This window comes from Nasonia vitripennis, chromosome 2 (genome assembly GCF_009193385.2).
Source record: "Nasonia vitripennis strain AsymCx chromosome 2, Nvit_psr_1.1, whole genome shotgun sequence".
NCBI lineage: Eukaryota > Metazoa > Arthropoda > Insecta > Hymenoptera > Pteromalidae > Nasonia > Nasonia vitripennis.
Genome location: NC_045758.1, coordinates 20,688,799 through 20,708,650, shown reverse-complemented (window position 1 = coordinate 20,708,650; position 19,852 = coordinate 20,688,799). Strand labels below are relative to the sequence as shown.

Genomic DNA, 19,852 nt, shown 5'->3' with positions numbered 1-19,852 from the left:
TTTGTGGAAAGTGCGCGCCGGGATAGCGACGGAAACGCGGCGTAATTGAGCGTCTAAATTCCATAAGTAGGCGTAAGTAGCTTAGTTGGCCTTCAGTAACGATGCATTCATGTTTGCTCAGGGGCCGGTCAACTGCAGAACGCCAGTGTGTGTGTGTGTGTGTGTGTGTGTGTGTGTAGACACTCATACGTCCGATTATATAGATACTCCTATCGCCACTCTCTAATTACTCCCTTCGCGTTTATTTGATCAACTAAGTGCCAACCAGACTGTATATCGCTGCGCATCAATCGAGTGTCGCTGGATTCGATAAAAATCTTATCACCGCGGAGCGATTGATCGCGCGCGCAGTCCGTCATCGGAAGAGAGAGAGAGAGAGAAAAGACGCTGCATTTCTTATTCAGAGAAAGAGAGAGACGCCGAAATAACAGAGACGTTCTCGATTGTATGGCGCAGCCAAGGGTCTAATAAGCTTCCCCGCCTACTTTGTCCGCGCCGACCTTGAAAAGCGTCACGGAGCCTCCTGCAGCGGAATATTTCCACACACAGGACACAGCATCGACAAAAGGAAGCTTATATATATATATATATATGTGTGTGTGTGTGTATATATATATATATAGATATATTCTCGCTCACTCCTCATCCTCGAGTCCTCGGCCCGTATGTAGACACTTATACGATAGTGCATATAATCGTGCGCAGCCAACGGGCCGCAACGTGTTAGGCAAATCCGCTCGAAAATCTGTTCTTCCTCCCCTCCTCACGGCGCGCGCTGCCTCTCGGCTTATGTATAATACATAGCTATATATCTCCGCCTCGCGCGGCGCGTCGCCGTCGCATCGATATCTTTAAAACATCATTAAGAACCGTCTTAAGAACATTCCCTGCCCATTTCCCCGAGGCGATATAACTGCGTCGTGGCGGCCTGTGTATACTGTGTTCCGAGAAGGTTCGCCGACAATGTCCGGCGGCGCGGCCGTAAGGTTCGGTACAAAGGGCTCTGTCTCTCTCGCTCTCTCGTCCCTTTAAAAATGCATTAAATACCCGAGAGTGAGCGCGAGTGAGTGAGAGAGGGGTGTATGGTATCAGTACGGCAGTGTATGTGCAGAGCAGCCGCATCTTGAGAAACTACTTGGCTGAGGCCTGAGAGAGACAGGGAAGAGAGCTGAGAGAGAGAGAGAGGACGACGGTCATGGCTGAGCCGTAACGGACCGTCAGCCGGGCGGTGCTCCCCACCACACCTACTGCCTCCCCTCCGCTCCCCTGCTCCGCGCATCATCAGCCAGCAGGCGGCAGGAGCAGAGCAGTGCTGCCGCCGTGTAGTCGTACTGTAGTCGTCGTGGGCAGGCATCAGCGCGCTGTTATACGGAGCCAGTATGGTGCAGAGTACGTAGCTGGTGTGTAGGTACCTATATGCGCTCGCACACAAGTCAGTAGCCTACGCGAGAGCGGAGAGCGGTTGTGCGCGCGAGCAGGACGGAGCTGCAGCGGACAGGCAGGAGAGTGCAGTGTGTATCGTGGTATACATGTATGTGTCTGTACGTGCGCGCGCGGTGCAGTGCGGGAAACGGGGATAGCGCGTACGTATAGTAGCGCTGTAGCGGGCGCAAGAAAGAGAGGGAGAGAGCGCGCTCAAGAGAGAGGAATCCCGGAAAACGAAACCCGAAACGAAACACACACACAAATTGCAGTACAAGATGGCGGCGTTTGGGTGTCGTGGGTGCTGCTGCTGCTGCTGCTGCTGCTGCTGCTGCTGAGAGAGCCGAGGGCGAGTGAGATCCTGGAAAATTCGCCCGCGGAGCCGGAGCCGAGCCCCCGTCGCAGGACGACGCAGCGTCCTCGTCGCCGAGTCGGAGCTACCGCCGAGTCCTTGGGCCGGGACGGAGTGGCCGCCGCGTCCTCGTCTCGTCTCTCCTACACACTCGGCTGCTGCCGATGCTGCCACTGCTGCAGGACCCCATCAGGACACTCCTCTCTCTCAGCGTGCAGGGCAATCTCGGCAGGGTCTAGTGCGCAAGGAGCGGACCTCGACGCCGCCGCCACCGCCGCCGCAGCCGCCGCCGCTGGGAGTAAAGTGCGGTTTTTGTGTCTGTGTGTCGAGCTACATTGACCGGAGCCGAGGGAGAGAAAGCGGGAGAAGCGACTGCGGCGTTCCGGAGGCTGGAGAACGGAGCAGCTTCCCCGTCGGCCGCGCCGCGGCAGAGACATCTTGCGCACGCGGGCGCGCCCGGCGCTAGCGACAGGCATCCAGCGAGGGACCGCGAGAGAAAGAACACATTCGCCAAGGAGCTGGAGCGACGCGAAAAACAATGCGAGGAACGCGCCGTCGCCGTAGCTGCTGCTGAGGATTTCGGGGGCACTGCTGCTGCGTGCTCTCTCGCCTGCTCGGGTAAGATACATCATAATTATCGCCCTCTTCGTCATTATCATTATCATCGGCCAGTCGACGACACCCACTCCTTGACTCCTTTCTTTTTTACTCCTCTCTCACTCTCTATTCAGTGTGTCTCTCCATACCTCCTTCCCCCCGCGCGCGTTTGCTTTCATTAAGCAGCTATTAGCGCAGTACACCGTCGTCGTATAGTCGGCGGCGGCGATGATCGGCAGCGCGCGCGCGCGCGCAGCCTGCGTTTATTACGATTATACGTGCCCCTCTTCATCATCATCTTCTACTTGCGCGCCCGTGTCTCTCTCTCTCTCTCTCTCTCTCTCTCTGTATTGGTCTCCCGACTCCGTATACTAGCTTCGTAGTGTGTGTATGAGAGACTTTTCTCCCCCCTCCTTCTCCTTCCCCATCTCCACGCCGATATATATCATCAAAGAGTGCATGGGTGCTTGTTATACACGGGGGGCCCGGAGAGGAGCGAGTATGTATACGTATATACGAGCGCTGCCGCCGCCGCCACCGCCGCGTTCCTTTTGTCTTTTTTGCCTGCGCCTTTTTTCTGCTGCCTTCCTTCGTACGTACGCTCGTTCTCCGCGCCTGCTGCCACTTTTTTCGATCGGTTCGGAGCTGCATCATATACATCGCGCGTACACCTATATGCATGTACGTGTACAGTAGAGGGAGAGAGAGAGAGAGAGAGAGGAGCGCCGAAGGCTCGCGCGTAAAGTGACAGATTCGACGCGTTTCCTCTGCACGTTCGGTCTGTTGTACCTACTCGGCGGCGGCCTGTGCGTGCCGCCGTCCGTCTTCCAATTCTCGCTGGGCACCTTTCAGCTCGCTCTCTCACTCCCTCTCTCTCTCTCTCTCTCTCTCTCTCTCTCTCTCTCCCTCTGTCCCTTATGGCCTTTCGTGTTCCCCTTTATTTTTGTCTTTCTTGCTCTCGCTCTCGCCGTCCCTCTCTCGCGCTGCTGCTGCTGCTCGTCGTCGCTTCACTCTCTTTTTTCCTCACCGCCGCTGCCGCCGTTCGACGCGCGAGCGGATAGGTATCTCCGTGCATGTATGAGTGCAGCGGCCGCGCGTGTGCAGCAGCAGCAGCGAAGTACTCGAGCAGTAGCAGCAAAGAGAAAGAGCGAGCGAGAGGGCACATGTACGTGACCGCTAGCACTCGGTGAAGCTTTTCCGCGAGAGAGAGAGAGAGAGAGAGAGAGAGGCTTTGCGGCTGCTGCGAATCTCGAACTACGCGTTTCGAGAGAAAGAGAGACGAAGATGTGACTCTGCTGTATGGACGGCTGCGGAACGAGAGATAAAAAGAGAGCAGAACAGAGAGAGAGAGAGAGAGAGAGAGAGAGAGAGAGAGAGAGAGAGAGAGAGAGAGAAGCGGAGGATGTGAACGAGCCGCAGCAGCAGAGGGAGGAGAGGAAAGTTTCGTGGTGGACGAGCCTGCTGCTGCTGCTGCCTGGCTGCTTCAAATGTCGGAGCTGACGACGGGACGATGCCTCCTTTTACACACGCATTACCCACACACGCTCGCGCTCGGCCCCAAGAACACAACGCGAGCTGTAATTCACGTTCGGAGCATTGTTTACAGCCTCTGCCCGTGACTCGAGACCACTTTCAGCGTAATTCCTCACCGAGAGCTAGGAAGAGAGACAAAGACTGTATAGGCCTTTTTTACGGAGCCCCCCCCCCCCTTCCATTCCGTTACCTTGTCGCCGCTTTTCTAGCGACGTGTTATTATGCGCTGTTGAGGCAAGATGTCACGGCGCCGCTAGCACTACTCCTAATCGTCCTATCGCATTTGTTATTGCGTACTGCATATAGATTGTGCGCTTACGAGAGAAGTTACGCTGTTGAGTCCATCTTCTCACGCGGCGGAAGCTAAAAGGCTTCGTGCTGTTCTTGCCGTGTAACTTAGCATTACAAATGAGTCATTGACATGTGTCGTGTAAAATCAATATTTTACTTTGCTTTATCTCGTCGAATTTTCGATGCTGATCCTCTGTTGTCGCTGTCCGACAATTTTCGATGGACGCGCAGACGTTTTTTTTCTTATTTTTTTCCAACCGTTTTTTCTCTGTCGGAGCAGGTGTGGAGTACTGTGGAAATAATTGAGTGTTTGGTATTATTTTTTTTTTGTGTTCTCAAACCTGGGCGTTTTTCTTTCCTTTACAATGTATTTTTACGAGCTGATTGCGCGATAATTATTCAATGACACTCAAATTGGATGTATTGGAGTATACGTATTTATGTAAGTGAACCGTTGAGGAAACTTTGTAATGTTTCATTATATTGAAATGTAAAGCCTCTACAAGCTTGGCAGCAGAGATAAAAAATAGACAAACTGATTATTTCGTGGACTGATGATAATAATCCAAGACATGATAATTTTAATTATGTGATAATCTATATTGTAGATAATTTGATAATGATATTCATGCGGAAAGAATGAGATACTCATATATTAATTGTGGTTCAGAAGGTGGATGGTAGGATTTTACTCCAGACGCAAGATAGAAGCCAATCGAAACACTGGAGAAGGACGGCGGAGCTTCGGAGGAGGGGGAGATGTCAGCCGGCACCCAGGGCGAGATACGGGTTGGTCCATCGCACCAGGTTTGCTCATTTTCCTTGTATTTCAATGAAAACCCCCCATGCCACATAGCTATACTGCAGCACTGCGTACCTAACTCTAGGCTTGTTTGTGTAATACATTTTGAGCATCAGTATGTTTGTGATCAAAGCATTTAAAATATGTACAAACACATCTCGAAATATCTTGTTCACATGAACGGTAACATATCAGTATTAAAAAGTTAATGGTTCAATATTAATGTTCTTAATTCTTCATGAATGTCTGATAAACAAATTATATGATTTATTTGCCATTTCCGTCGCTATTTATTGTCTGTTCGATAAAGTTATTTCCTGAGATCTTGGGAAATAAACTATCTTGCATTTAAACTTCAGTCAAAGTATCATTGTTAAGCCAATTACTATCAGTTCAATTTTAATGACTGCCATAATGAATAACTTTTGCAATTATTTTTATCAAAGTAAGACAATTTGTGAAAATTTACTTCAAAGCTGGGTTATTAATTTTATATAACTCTGGCAATAAGTTTTTCTTATGGCCATTCTTGTGCTAAACTATCTGTCACATTTATGTAAACAAGGATTACTGCTGGAAAATTACACTTGCAGTGATGAGACTTTACATAACAGTGTACTTTTTTATTTGAGTTTGGAAACAGTTTAAAATATTTGATATTTTTAAAAAATCACAAACTTGTTTATTAGAAATTTCTTTTGTTTTTCGAAATGTAACAGACATTTACTTTTTATATGAATATATTTATGACTCAGTTTGGCTTAGCTTGTACTATCCTTGAAAAGCTATTGAATAATTTGAAAAAATTAATGAAGCTCACTTTAAACGTGGACTATCGAAAGAGTAATCTTAGACTCAAAACAAGCCCGAGTGTAGGCGCGTATGACTAACTTGCTTTGGCAGTGGAGCTAACAGCGCGCAATCCCGGATTTTTGACACAGGACTTGGTTTCTTGCCAGGCCCATTTGCCTGAGTATCGGCCGGGAATTCCTCCTGCTGAGCTGCTTCCTGATCCAGAATTTGCCAAGGATAGAGAAGAGTTAAGATGGATTCCTGCAATGACATTGGATATGGACCTATTAATGTACCTGAGGGCAGCAAGATCAGTTGCGGCTTTTGCTGGTATGTGTGACACACCGGATGGTTGTACGGCAGCATCGCGAGACGACACCACCATCAATGCACTTGATACCTTGCACGACTCTGGCTATGACGCAGGAATTGCCCTGCAAGCTCTGTACAAGTGTGCTGTACCAAAAGGCATTGACAAAAAGTGGTCCGAAGAAGAGACAGTCAGTACAATAGCTAAAATTCATATAAAAAACTCATGTTTCTTTGATATATTTTTGCAACTTAATGTGTCTTTTTTTGTCTGATTGTTCTAGAAACGCTTTGTTAAAGGCCTTCGACAATTCGGAAAAAACTTTTCTCGCATTAGAAAAGATCTTCTACCGCACAAAGATACGGTAAATAATTTTTTCTTATTATTTATTTCCATGCGTATGCAGAAATATAAGTAAACTGTACCATATTTTGGCCAAACACCCATGACACATGTCAATGCATATTAATATTTATAAGAATCAATAAATACAACAACTCGAGTAAAATTGTTTTCTCTAGCTTTCAAGTGTAGCTTTCAAAGACATTTGAATACATGAATTGTAATCCTGATAGAAACTAAGCAGTCAAGTGTAACATTTAGATTGAGCAACCGTAAGGAAGCTGTACTTTGAAGTCTTGGTAACTGTGTTATCTGACTTGAGATATTATACAAAAAAAATTAATAAAAAAATAAAATGTATTCTTTGCAGTCTGGAAACATGATTATTTAACACTTTGAAGAATATTTTGTAGAATAACTGTATGGTTATTTTACTTTTTATCTACGTAAGTAGTAAGTTAAGATTGCAAGAACTATTTACCAAACAAGTTTACTCTTGTTGGTCAGTGTAAATGTAAAAATTCATATCAGTTTTATGTAAGCTGTATCTATCAGTTACTGTGAAGTGATAATAAGTATTTTTAGAATTTATATGTGATGGAGGATTAAATTAATTAATCAGCACGTTTCTTATCACATGTTTAGTTATGATATATAATAAATAATGTGATGAATAATCGTAATAAATTATCAGTAAAAACGCCGAACTAATTATTGAAGACTAAATAATAATTACTCTAATAATTAGTTATGCGATAGCGTTTATCGCTTATTTTCATAGTTTAGGGTATGAGTACTTATCTTTTGCGGGATGCAAATTGGAACATTAGCCAGAAACTAGTATTTGAAATTTACATAGGCGAACATCATAATTTTCACAACGCGGTGTAATTAACCGACAAAGTAAATATTTAAGTTATGCGACAAAAAAACTGAAAATTTATTCGAAAACATCTGCGGTAAGCATGACGAAGCAAACTGTTTGACAATACTAAAACCGATATTCGCTTTTGTTACAGCCCGATCTCGTCGAGTACTACTATCTGTGGAAAAAGACACCCGGAGCGAACAATAACCGGCCGCATCGTAGACGCCGGCAAGGTTCGCTTCGACGTATTCGCAACACGCGCAATTCTCGAGCCGGTACACCCAAGGAAGAAGCGGCTACGCCGACGAGCGGCGAGACCCCACAGACGGCTGCCAACTCAAAGGAGAGCGCTGCCACGGAGTCCGAAAGTAGCAACGGCGGGCCGCTCAGCGGCGCCGGCACCACGGCCTCCAGCAACAGCAATACGCAGGCCGGCGAGGTCAGCTCTGTCACCGAAGACGACAACTCCGAGGAAGACAGCGACTCGCGCGACACCAACACCAACGGCGTCACACACTCTTGTCAGCATTGCTTCTCAAACAGCTCTAAGGACTATCAGGTATTGCAAATTTTTTCAACTTTTATCGATGATCGGCATTTATGCTTTTATCGTAACTAAACTCTATCGCTTCATCGACAGGTCACCGGCAAAGACAGACTACTTCTCTGCGCGGAATGCCGAGCGCACCTGAAGAAGACGGGCGAGCTACCTCCCGCGCCACCCTATCTCTTCCGCCCGGTACCGGCTGAGTCGCCCGACAGTCCGGGGAGAATGAGAACAAGGAACAAGGCAAAGGAAAATCCGAGACCCGCTAGACCACGTAGAACTGGTGGCACCGACACGCCCGACCAAGAGAAGCAGCATCAGTCACAGTCACAGCAGAGCAACGACAAGCCCAAGAAGTCCAAGTCTTCCAGTAAGCCGGAGACTCCGAAGAAGGGCCAGAAACGCTCCACCATCGACGAGCAGGAGGAGGACAAAGATTCGCAAAAGCGCAAACGCGGCAACGACAGGCCTGACAGTCCCTCGGAATCCCTCACAACGGACAGTAATTCACTTATGGACGAAACGGAGCGCGAGGCAGAAGCCGACGCACCCGATAGCAGTAGCAGTAGTAATCCTTCGGCCTCTGCGGCGAGCTCTGCGGCAGCTACGAGTAGCAGCAGCAGCAGCAGTAGTAGTAATTGTCTCCCAGTCGGTAGCCAGCCGATGGAGACTACTCCAGTGAGCCCAGCGACGACGCCGCCAGAGGAGCCTTGTGAACGCCCGATGCTTGTCACGACGCCGATTTCGCCACCACAGCCACCGCCGCCGCCTCCACAGCAACAGTCCCAGTCACAGCCTCCGCCGCCGCCGCCGCCTCCTCAACCCCAGCCGCTCATACAGAGTCTGCCAATATCGGTACCGGTCATCCACGCTCGAGAAAGCCTCCTTGACAAGAAACCAATAATTGAGGAACCCCTAGACATCAAGGAACCAATGGAGGACATGCCTTTGAAGCTCAATCAACCGATGAAGCTAGAGCCTCTGCCAATGAAACTGGAGCCTCTACCAATGAAGCTGGAGCCGTTACCCATCAAGCTAGAACCTCTTCCAATGAAGCTCGAACCTATGCCCATGCCGATGCCCCTAGCCATGCCCGTGCCTCTCGACACAAACACCTCGCCACCTATGAAAGAGGAGCCCATGGATCAGTCGGAGCATCAGCCGCGAGAGCAGCATCAGCAACGGGAACAGCATCAGCCACAATCCCTAGCCCAATCGCAATCATCTTCGGCCCAACAGCAACCACCGCCGCAGCCGCAAATGGCGCACAGTACCTCGCAGTCTTTATCCATCAACGAGATGAACAATCAAAATTTACCCCGCAACCTGTCGCAGTCGATCGGCAGTCCAGTGGGTATGATCCCGAGCAGCTCAATGCAGAGCATGCCTCCGGTGCCGCACTCGGCAGCGGCCATAGTCTCGGGTCCTGCGGTGGCGATGGCCATGCCCTCGAGTACCACTAATCAGTCGCATCCATTGAACATGCAGTACACCGGGCCGCCCGCAATCGTCTCGGCCCCTCAAAGCGTGCCTCAGAATCTCTCAGCCCAGAGTATCCAGATACCGCCGGGTTTACAGGTGCCCCAGGTTCCGCCTCCGCCGCCTAGCCTGATGCAATCGGCACGCGACCTCAGCCAGACGCATCCAGAGAACATGTCGACTAGCGCACCACCGACGATAACCTCGAGCATGGGTCTGCCGTCGCTTGGTGGACCTCCTCCGCTTAACTTAAATATACCGCAGAACATGTCGACGAGTGGTATGCCTCCACAGCTGCCACCGCCACCGATGACTGGCTCGCCACAGCCATTGGGCTTGACAGTTCTATCACAGGACAGTAGAGGCATGCCCGAAAGAATGATGCCAGAAGATAGTAGAATGCCACCGGAAAGGCTAAGGGATGGTAGACTACCCGACAGAATACCTGACAGAATCATGGACAGGATTCAGCAGGATAGACTGCATCATGATAGAATGCAGCAAGAGAGGATGCAAGAACGAATGCAGGATAGAATGCAGGACAGAATGCAGGATAGAATGCTGCCTGATAGAATGCCAGAGAGGTTGGGAGGAGATCGGGACGACAGAGATTCTGAGCCACCACCGCCACCACAGTCGAGGCCAGAGCCACTTAATATGTTCCAGCCGATTCAGCCTCCGCCTCCGATGATGCCGTGCGACAGGCCATCGGCTATGTACAGTTTAGCTGGTACACCACCAATGGAGCCGCAGAACCTGAAGATAAAACAAGAAATTGTGCCGCCAGAGCCCGATCCTCTGCAGAGCCTCAAGGAGGTCAAGGTTCCTGGCTTCCAGACAGGCTTTCCAGGTAAAATCTAATAAAAGAGACAATTTTATAAAACCAAATAATCTGCATCCTCTTGACACGGGCTCATATAACTTTGTATTTTATTCTAGGTCCAAGTCTGGACAATATCAAAAAAGATCCTGATAGTGCGGACAGAAGTAGCAGCAACAGCAAGCCACCGACGCCGAGCAAACACTCCTCTTCTTCGTCCTCCTCTAATCAACAGCAAGTCTCGCAGATGCAATCAGTCGCGGCGTCGCCTCAGCCTACTCTTCCTCCGCCGCCAACGTCGATTCCACAACCAGTGATGCATCCGGTGCAGCAGTCCAGTCCACATATGGCTCATCCCTTCCATCCTCACCATCCGCTCATGCATCATTCTTTGTTTGCTGCCATGCACCCGTACCATCCACATGCCTATCCAGGCTACCCAGCCGTCGGTGGATACCCAGCGTTCCCGGCTTATCCGTACGGACCCGTGCCTCACGCCATACCTCCGCCGTCCCCTCAGCGTAGCGAAGCTACAACTATGATGACGGCGCATCATTCGAGCACGACTTCGAGCGTTTCAACCCGCGAAGAGGGCGAGAACCTCATCGCCACTCACCATCACTCTTCTTCGTCGATGCATCAGGCGACGACGCTTCACCACGACAAGCTCCTCACCATCTCGTCACACAGTTCGCACAGTTCTCATAGCCATTCGTCGTCGCACTCGTCGCAGCACAATAGTCCGCGCAATAAGCCTTCGTCACTCGTGTCATCGGCAGGCTGTCTCTCGTCTTCGAGTTCAATGCATTCACATCACCATAGGCCGCCTCAGCAGCCACAGCCGCAGCAACCGCCACAAATTGCACCACCTCCGCCAGAGCCCAAGATCGAACAAGATCTGATGGAACCAGAGCCGGAAGAGCCACCAAGTCCTCGTTCAGGACCATCACCCGAACCGCGTATCGAGGACTCGGAGTGTCATCGTTCACAATCGGCGATCTTCCTACGTCACTGGAATCGTGGCGAGAATAACTCCTGCACGCGTACAGATCTCACTTTTAAACCGGTGCCAGATTCGAAACTGGCACGCAAGCGTGACGAGCGTTCGCGCAAGCAGGCTGAACGGGAACGTGAGGAGCGAGACAGGGCCCAGCAGCAACAGCAGCAACAGCAGCAGCAACAGGCGAGGAAGATGACAACGCCAGAGAAGCAGCCAGAGACGTGTAAGCCACCAAGTCGCGGTCCTCTAGAGCCGGTCGTCTCTCCGTACGACAGATATGCGGCACGACCTGGAGCTTATACGGACACACCTGCATTGAGGCAGCTTTCGGAGTATGCAAGGCCGCACGCAGCTTTCTCGCCAGCTAGGCATCCCGGACCACAGGATGCTATGCTGCATTATATGTATGGGCCCGCAGCTAGGGAGAGGCTTGAGCTAGAGCATTTGGAACGCGAAAAGAGAGAGAGGGAAATCAGAGAACTCAGAGAGAGGGAACTCAGCGATCGACTTAAGGTACAGTTACTTTTAAACCTAGTCAATTGTTTGAGCAAATTTAACTTTATATTATTAAATTAATCATTAATACTACTTAAAAGCACAAATAAATGTGCAGTAGACTGTATAGACTTTGATTATTAAGAAGATACAGTTAGTTCATTTAATTATCGCAAACGGAAAATGAAAAAAACCTATATCTAACTTTTGCTGCATAATTGATATGCAGATACAACATAAGGTTTAAATACATAAAGCGATTTCTTACACCTAATATGAAAGTTCATAAAAACATAGAAAAATAATAATAGGTTGAGTTAACTATGAATCCAAATACAAACGCTAGTTTAAATTTTTTACGATTTTTTTGTTAGCTATCTCAAGTTACTTTTTTTTATTTCTATGATTCAAATTTATTTACTTATAAGTTATAACTAAGCATCACATATTGAAATGATAATTTTTTATTATAGTTTCAAAAGTACTCAATCAATAGCATTTTCCAAAATGTAAGTTACAAAATATTATACTTTTTTACAATGCACTAGCGATCAAACCATTAAATCATCAACTTCGTCATTAAGCCTTTTAATCAATGCGTACAAAAATATGTGATATTTTCTAACATATTAATAATTAGTTCAATGAAATTTTATTTAACGATTTGTTGACTTTTTTTTCTTTTTTTTTTTTTGAAACGTATCATTTTATTTGCTTATAACCATAAAAAATCATTTTTATTATTTAACAAGTTAAAACAAGAATAATCTACTTCTGGGAATCATCAGTTCGAATAATCACGATCTTCTGCTTTTCCTTACCACCTTACTAATCTATTAATATTACTATCGCTTTCACCATACCATATCACATTAAACATTAATCTCTTATCCCTGGGAAATTTACTTTAGGTACAAGGTTTAATTTACAATATTATTTAATAAGTTTTATGTAATGTAAATTACCCTTGTTTGATTAAAAAAAAAAGATCAATAACTTCAATCATTTAAAAGGAATAGATAATTAATAATACTGGTTTATTCATACTTATTTAAAATTTTTTAAAATGTACATGCAATGGTGTCATAATTAAATGTAAGATTAGAAATAACTTTTGACTCTCCTTTTCCCTTTTAAAGCGGGTCATTATGTTTAATGATCTTTTTTACATATTGCATAACATACTGACGCCTAGTAATAATCGTAAATGCAATTTCCAAACATGATTTTGCTCATCTTTCAGGAGGAACTTCTCAAGGGTGCGCCTCGACCAATGCCAGCACCAGTCGATCCTCACTGGCTCGAGATCCATCGAAGATACGCCAGTGGCGGTCTAGCACCTCCAGGTCCATCTGGCCCACCCCAAGGCCTTCACCAGTTTGGCTTATATGCAGTACCTCCTGGACCCAGTCAGCTGGACAGGGAACGTCTCGAACGGCTAGGTAATTACATATTTTTGTAAAATGTCAAATGACCCTCCCCTCTTTTTACTTCAAGTTCTTTGCCCTTACAATGAGAGATTTCATAAAGAGTGATTTAGAGTCATCAATAATTGAGAGTACGTATATAACTAACTATGCAGTAAATTTATATTTGTAGAGGTTTTGTATGTTTTTATTACTTAATACTTAGCTTGTTGTTTCATGCTTAAAAAGAATTAAAAGAGCTCTTAAATAATTTACAAAAACTTTTTTTCCCTGAGTATGGCGAATAGAAGCTTTAAGTTGAATTAGTTATTATTTATGTGGAAATGCAGTTTAATTAAATATCTGCTTTCTTCTTTGAGGACTCGCAGGAGCTTAATTATATGGTAGCTAATTTTCGTATGCCTTACATATTTATTTTTTGACATGCAAATCTATATAGATATATATTATATAAAAAGTAAATAACTGTGTCTTAAATATTGAAGTATCTATTGTATTTATTTATAATTTTTTTATACTCTTAAATTTTATTTCATGTATTAAATTATAGCTAGATATTAGTTACAAAGTGAAATTTATTAGCATTTTTTTTTTTGAGAGTCAATCATCTTAATACTAATACAAATTTTTTGCATCTGATTTTGAATGCTGTTTTTAATCAAATCAATTGATATCTACACAATGTGCTATTACATCATTGTTTAAATTGCCATCTCAGAATTTCGTATTATTTACAAGATGCTTGACCTCTCAATCATAGTAGCTTAATGTGAAATCTTTTTTTGTTCTTATCTTACTTATTAACGTAAGCAGCGAAACTGATTTAACTCTTCACTGCATAGATAATATATAAATGTTACTGATATTTTTTTAAACCTTGTCATACAGTCAAATACTCATGTAAATTGATTTTTTATCAAATTTACTACTATGTATTGTAAATAGTTATTACTATAAGCGCAAATTATAACAATTTTAACGATGCTACTTAGTCAGCTGACATATCTTGTTATTTCAATAGCATCCTTACTCAGTATGCTTATTGTGGATTTACTTTTCATGCAAGTGCTCCAAATTCAAATAAACTCCAAATTACATACACTGATAAACAACTATAAACTTTGAATATGATTGCCATAGTGATTTTTTTCTTATGAAACATGAATATGCGAAAGTCGATTGTTAAAAATTGACTGAGTAATAGAAATTCACTTGAAATTTTATTTAATCATCGAATTCTTTTGTGACCATTTGCATAACTCAAACCATACATGATAAATTTAGTGTTATCACCTTGTTGATTTATCTTTATATTACTCAGTCAAAATTACAAAGTTTATGTGTGGACATCGTAAGATCTACGAAAATTGTGTGACATAAAATGCGTTACAATACACATCGGAAAACTGTCTTTTTCACTCGTGAAAGAAAATACCAAGATAAGTTAAAGGCACTTCTTAATTGACAGAATATATGTCAGGTGGAAAGATACGTTTTCCGTGTACAAATAAAAGTGTTTGACCGTGTGTTAAAATAATCGTGCAAGTATAGTTACGAGTCTGTATGACAGTTTCGCTTAAGGCGCTTGTTGATCGCAGCAGTGAAGGGTTGAAGAGGCGCGGGCAAAGCAAAATCAAAAGACAGGGAGAGATCTCAAAGAGAGCAAAATTGAAAAGAGAAGTGTACGGAGGAATGACGGAAGTATGTTTGTGATCGAAGCGATGTCGGGTTTAGGCATGGCTGCAGGAGCGGGAGCTGGTCCAGCCTCGGGTGGAGCAGGTCACCCTGCAGGACATCCTCATGGTCAGCTGGACGAGCGACTGGCTCTAGCTGCCGATCCAATGGTGCGACTACAGATGGCCGGCATCTCGCCGGAGTATCACGCCCACACCCACGCGCACACGCACGCCCATACACATCTTCACCTTCACCCGGGACAGCAGCAGGCCGCAGCACAACAGCAGGCAGCGGCAGCCCAACAGCAGCAACAACAGCAGCAGCAGCAGGAGGCCGCAGCGGCGGCTGCAGGATTTCCCCTGCCCGGTAATGTCGATCAAGCGTTCTCGACAAGACTGCTACTACTAGTGTGACTACTTTTACTCGCACCATCCTGAACTCGTTCACTCGCGCGCCTTTAAGTGTTTGTTTGTAGTTTTTGAGACTCTACTGCGCCTTTTTGTGCCCCTGCGAAACAAGGATTGAAAGATCGCACTTGTGCGTTGTTGTTACAACCTTCGCATTTGGATACACGAAAAACAGAAATCACCACTCTATAAATTACTTACATACTATTTATTGATTGAGATATTTTTGTATTTGTATCAATCCATTGTATCCCAGTGTGGTATTGGAACGCAGCATCAAGCAAGTAAAAATGTATCGTATTACTCTGTTATTGAAAAGTAAATCTATGATTGGCTAATCACTAAGCTTAGTGTTTCATAATTAAGAGATCTCTACATTCCGCGGACTTGATAGATACTGCTTTATCTTAACAAAAATGTTAAACAATTTTAAATATCTCAAATTAGATCACTGCATAAACTTAAGAATGATAACACGATACATTTTATCAGGAGTCATACAACTGTTTGTAACTTTTAGTATGAAAACGAGAACATATAGTGTTAATGCTTGAAAAGTAAATGCACTAAAAACATATTTTATAATATGTTATCTATACAATTGGAAACACTGTCAACGCTTAATAATCATTCCTTAACAAAGCAAAAATATTTCTAAAAAACATAATATTTATTTGTAAATAATCTTTAGAAAATCTAATAACAATATACTAAAATAGTTCTTCATTACTGTACATATATTTGTTATTGTAAAATCGCAACAATACATATTTTTTTATTTTTTTTTTATTTTGAAAGTACTTGATAATTTTTCTGCTTTTCAAGCGTCAATGCTGTTTCGACGATTAAGAATTCCCAAAAATTTAATGACATGAAATTTTCAATCCTTTTTTCGTAACTCTCATTCATTTCATCATTTCTTTGTGTTGTGATTTTTTCATATGTTTTTATTTAATTTTATTATTTACACTTATGTATTAATTTACTAACACTATTTTGCTTATTTTTCGTTTAGCAATCATTAAGGGAAACTACTTTTAGCTCATGTAAATTTCATAATTTTTTCTTTTTGCAAACTTTGAATCTTAGTATTATTTCGATTTTCTAGGATGGCAAAATTACATCTTACAATTTATCTTAAAATAATTTCACGAATAGCTGTATTATTTTACTATAATCCTAATCTATTTGTTATAATCTTCTTTCGCCTGTTGCTTTAAAGGAGTATTTTTTATTAAGTATAGCTTTAATGTTCGGTTTTTGTTCATTTCTTGCCTAAACGCTTAATTTTCTTGTTACATGCTTTAAAGTTACTCAAATATAATTACTACTTACGTCCTCTTTTTTGGGTGGCTACAGAACATTTTCATAATATAGCGTAAAAAAATGAATTGTCAGTTGACTATAGCGAAGGACATGTCCTTTTCTGTTTCTGCTTGTTACATGATATGCTAGCAGCAGCCGGTGGCAACTACCCGAGGCCAGGTATGATAGGACGCGAGCCGACGCTTGCCCTGCATCCAGCGGAGCTTCTGGGCAGGCCCTACGCGGACATGGCTGCCCATCACGAGCAGCTACAGCGTCAACTCATGCTGGAGCGCGATCGTTTCCAGCCCCACGCCTCGCTCGTCGCCCACCACGAGGAGTACATAAGGTTCGTCTGAAGCTATATAGCTCTCTCCACTACCGCCCCTATATGCTCCCCTCGTTCGATCGTCTCTTTTATATACGCGTCCGTGTGCCCCTCTATGTGTGCGCGCGCCAGCCTGTGCCTGTGTATATATGTGCGAGAGAAAGAGAAAATCCGGACTGCTTGCCACAAGAGGGAGGAAGCAAGCTTTATGAACGGAGAGACTTAAATTTAATTGAATCTTATATATATACACACGTACCCTGTATTATAAGAGGGACTTTATAGAGCTCACTGATGTTTTGTTAGGTTTCGCTTCGATAAAACCGCGTGTCACGTTTGCAAGGACTCGTTTTTTATGGCGAATTTGCGGATATTTACACCTTGACTTTACGTCCCTTTATAGAGTAGTGTTTTTTTCCTTAGAAAAGCATTACTCGATTTGCGCGTAAATTGCTCGAACTTATTTTCTTGAAAACGTTATTGTAGTTCATTGGTAAATAATCTTGGCGATTTGTAATAGCAATCGTGCCTTAAATGACGTAAAACTATAGTCTTCAAAGTTTGTCTTGGACAGTCAGGTTTTGTAAAAAGCACCAGACTATAATGTGTATATACTTTATTATCCAAAAATTTGAATAAAGTATTTTTCGACAGCATTCATGTAAAACCATTATAATTCTGAGGTACTGAAAATATTCATTACCCAAATAAAATGTGCGCATACGTAATTTTTGATAAGCCTAAACATTTTTTAATCAAGATTCAATTAAATCTGTCCCCGAGGCAATTTGTTTCAAATTTTTGTAGAACCTCATAAATCCTATTTATCAATTCTACGGAAATTCGGAATGCATTCGATCAGCCGAGTTCGGATTTTTGACTGTTGAGCAATTGGAAAAAGAGCTGATGCGTCGATGATATAATGTAAGATGACTAAACGAGATACTCGTACTTTTTTTTTTAGACAACAGCGCGAGCGCGAGCTCAAAGTTCGTGCGATGGAAGAAGCCTCACGTGGATCACGCCCTTAGAGAAAAGAAAGCCGATAAGCGCTAAAACACAACCATCTCGTTGCTTATGCATACTGCTGTCGAGGCGAAGACTAAATACATAGGAAAATGACGATAAAGAAAAAGATTATGATAATGTAAACGGCAAAGATTCGCTTAGGTTTTTATTTGTTTCATTCTGCGAGACGCGCGAATCCTTTGCGTTTCACGTATTATATATATAGTGAATTTTTAAGGAAAGGGAGCGAGAGGGACAGCTACGAGAAGAGAGCCAGCGATACATAGAGCAGATGGAAATAAACGAAATTTCTCTCTCTCTCTCTCTCACTCCCTTTTCTCTCGGTCACTTGCAATTCGTCTTTCGGTTTTCAAACCCATAAATAATATTAATAATTAATTTTATATAATTGCTACTTTGCGTTTTCTCAGTGTCGCATACGTATCGTACAAGAAAAAAGTTAAGTAAATAAAGTAAAATGACAAAGCGGTCACTGTCGTGTTACATGTTAATGTAAATACAAGAAACACGCAGCAATTGATATATATAAATATGAATATATTTACGAAGTAGCTAGCGCAGCCTAGCCTTTTAGAGGATAGTGGTCGATTGATATAGCAGCACTAGGCGATATGTATATTGATTTTTGAGGTTCGTGCGCGCGTGTATTTATCGCGCGTCAACTGGTGGCAATTCCTCCTGTGCTCAATTGACTTCTTTTACCTAGTTTTTTTTTATTTTTTTTTTAATATTATTTAAAGCGAAAGGAAGACAGAAGGTTTTTAACTTAATTAAGCTCGATAGACGATTCGGGCATTTATACATAAATATATATATATATATATATATATATACATAAATAAATATATATATATATATATATATATACATAAATAAATATATATATATATACTAACACCAGTGTCTCTTTTTAATACGTTTGTACTTCTCGCGAGAAGTAGACTGTTTCATGTAGAATGATTTTTTTTCTCTCGTAAGACTATTGTGGTATTGTCTATTTTTTATTATCTCTTTGGACGGTATTATACGTACAGACTTTTTAAAGAAAATGATCCAACTTCCCTCTTCTGCGTCAATTCTTTAATTCTCCTTTAATTTTATAATTTGTAATGAAATTTTATTACTTAGTCGTGTAAGCTAAGTTTGAGTATTGATAATTGCATTTGCATTGCATACAACTGTATATTTAAATGAAAAAAAGTAAAGACAAACACATGAACACAAAAACAGAAATAAAGCAGTGGGAAAGGAAAAATCATGATGAATTCGATCGCGCGAGAGGACGCGCCCTCGCGTCGGTTAAAACACAAGGCGATACATGAATTTTTTGCTACACGTGGCTGGCTGATTATATACTGTAAACATTTGCAACAAAATGACCAAAGTAAACGTTTGTAGAGAGAAACGTTAAACATGTGACGTTTTTTGCGCGCGCACGCGCCCGAATTTATAAGTGCGCACGCGCGCGCGCGCCAAGAGATATATAATGTTCTTCGAATGTAAATCACTTTTTAGAGGATATTTGTAAAAGCACGACAGTGTGCATCACAGAACACTGGATGGGCTTGTAACTTTTTTGATCAGTGCGCGCGACGTTTTGTTTTCCACGAAAATGAACGCTGCGCTTGTGTCTTTTTAATTCTCGTGACCATCTCGAAAGGGGACATGTAAATTTTAAGCTGAGATAAATGAAAAATAAGAAATAAAATAAAATAAAATAAAAATAATGAAAGACGAAATGAGGAATGATCGATTGTACCGATTGATTGAGTTATAGTGTAACTTATTCGCAACACAGTACATAAATATTTCTAACGATTGTCAGGCCGCATTAAAACGGACGCCGTTTTATCCACCGGATTTTCCTGTTTTTTTTTCTTCCCCTCATCCCCTCCCCTCACCCCCCACCCCCCCAGACATGCCGATACTTAATCTATACAGTATTTGAAGAAATATTATTACACTGAAAGATATTATAGGCAGAGTGAATTACTTTGTATTTTAAAATAAACATTTTAAAAAGATCTCG

The 19,852-nt window shown here is 43.3% G+C and overlaps 1 protein-coding gene across 13 annotated transcripts; it reads left to right on the top strand.

Annotated features, from left to right (window-relative positions):
- The first annotated feature begins 1,289 nt into the window (after nucleotides 1–1,289).
- LOC100114428 (arginine-glutamic acid dipeptide repeats protein) lies at nucleotides 1,290–19,847 on the top strand. 13 transcript variants are annotated; one of them, XM_016982598.2, is made up of 13 exons: nucleotides 1,291–2,392; nucleotides 4,866–5,002; nucleotides 5,939–6,289; nucleotides 6,383–6,463; nucleotides 7,461–7,868; nucleotides 7,950–9,009; nucleotides 9,046–10,185; nucleotides 10,275–11,668; nucleotides 12,124–12,159; nucleotides 12,894–13,092; nucleotides 14,797–15,120; nucleotides 16,617–16,815; nucleotides 17,759–19,847. In XM_016982598.2, the coding sequence occupies exons 2-13, from the start codon at nucleotides 4,955–4,957 to the stop codon at nucleotides 17,823–17,825; spliced, it is 5,307 nt and encodes a 1,768-aa protein (XP_016838087.1). In that variant the 5' UTR covers nucleotides 1,291–2,392; nucleotides 4,866–4,954; the 3' UTR covers nucleotides 17,826–19,847. The 13 variants fall into 13 exon arrangements, with proteins under 13 accessions (XP_016838084.1, XP_016838089.1, XP_016838088.1 ...); XM_016982592.2 differs by having other exon boundaries at nucleotides 1,292–1,583; nucleotides 1,695–2,392; nucleotides 7,950–10,185; XM_016982595.2 differs by having other exon boundaries at nucleotides 1,290–2,392; nucleotides 7,950–10,185; nucleotides 12,909–13,092.
- The last annotated feature ends 5 nt before the right edge of the window (nucleotides 19,848–19,852 follow it).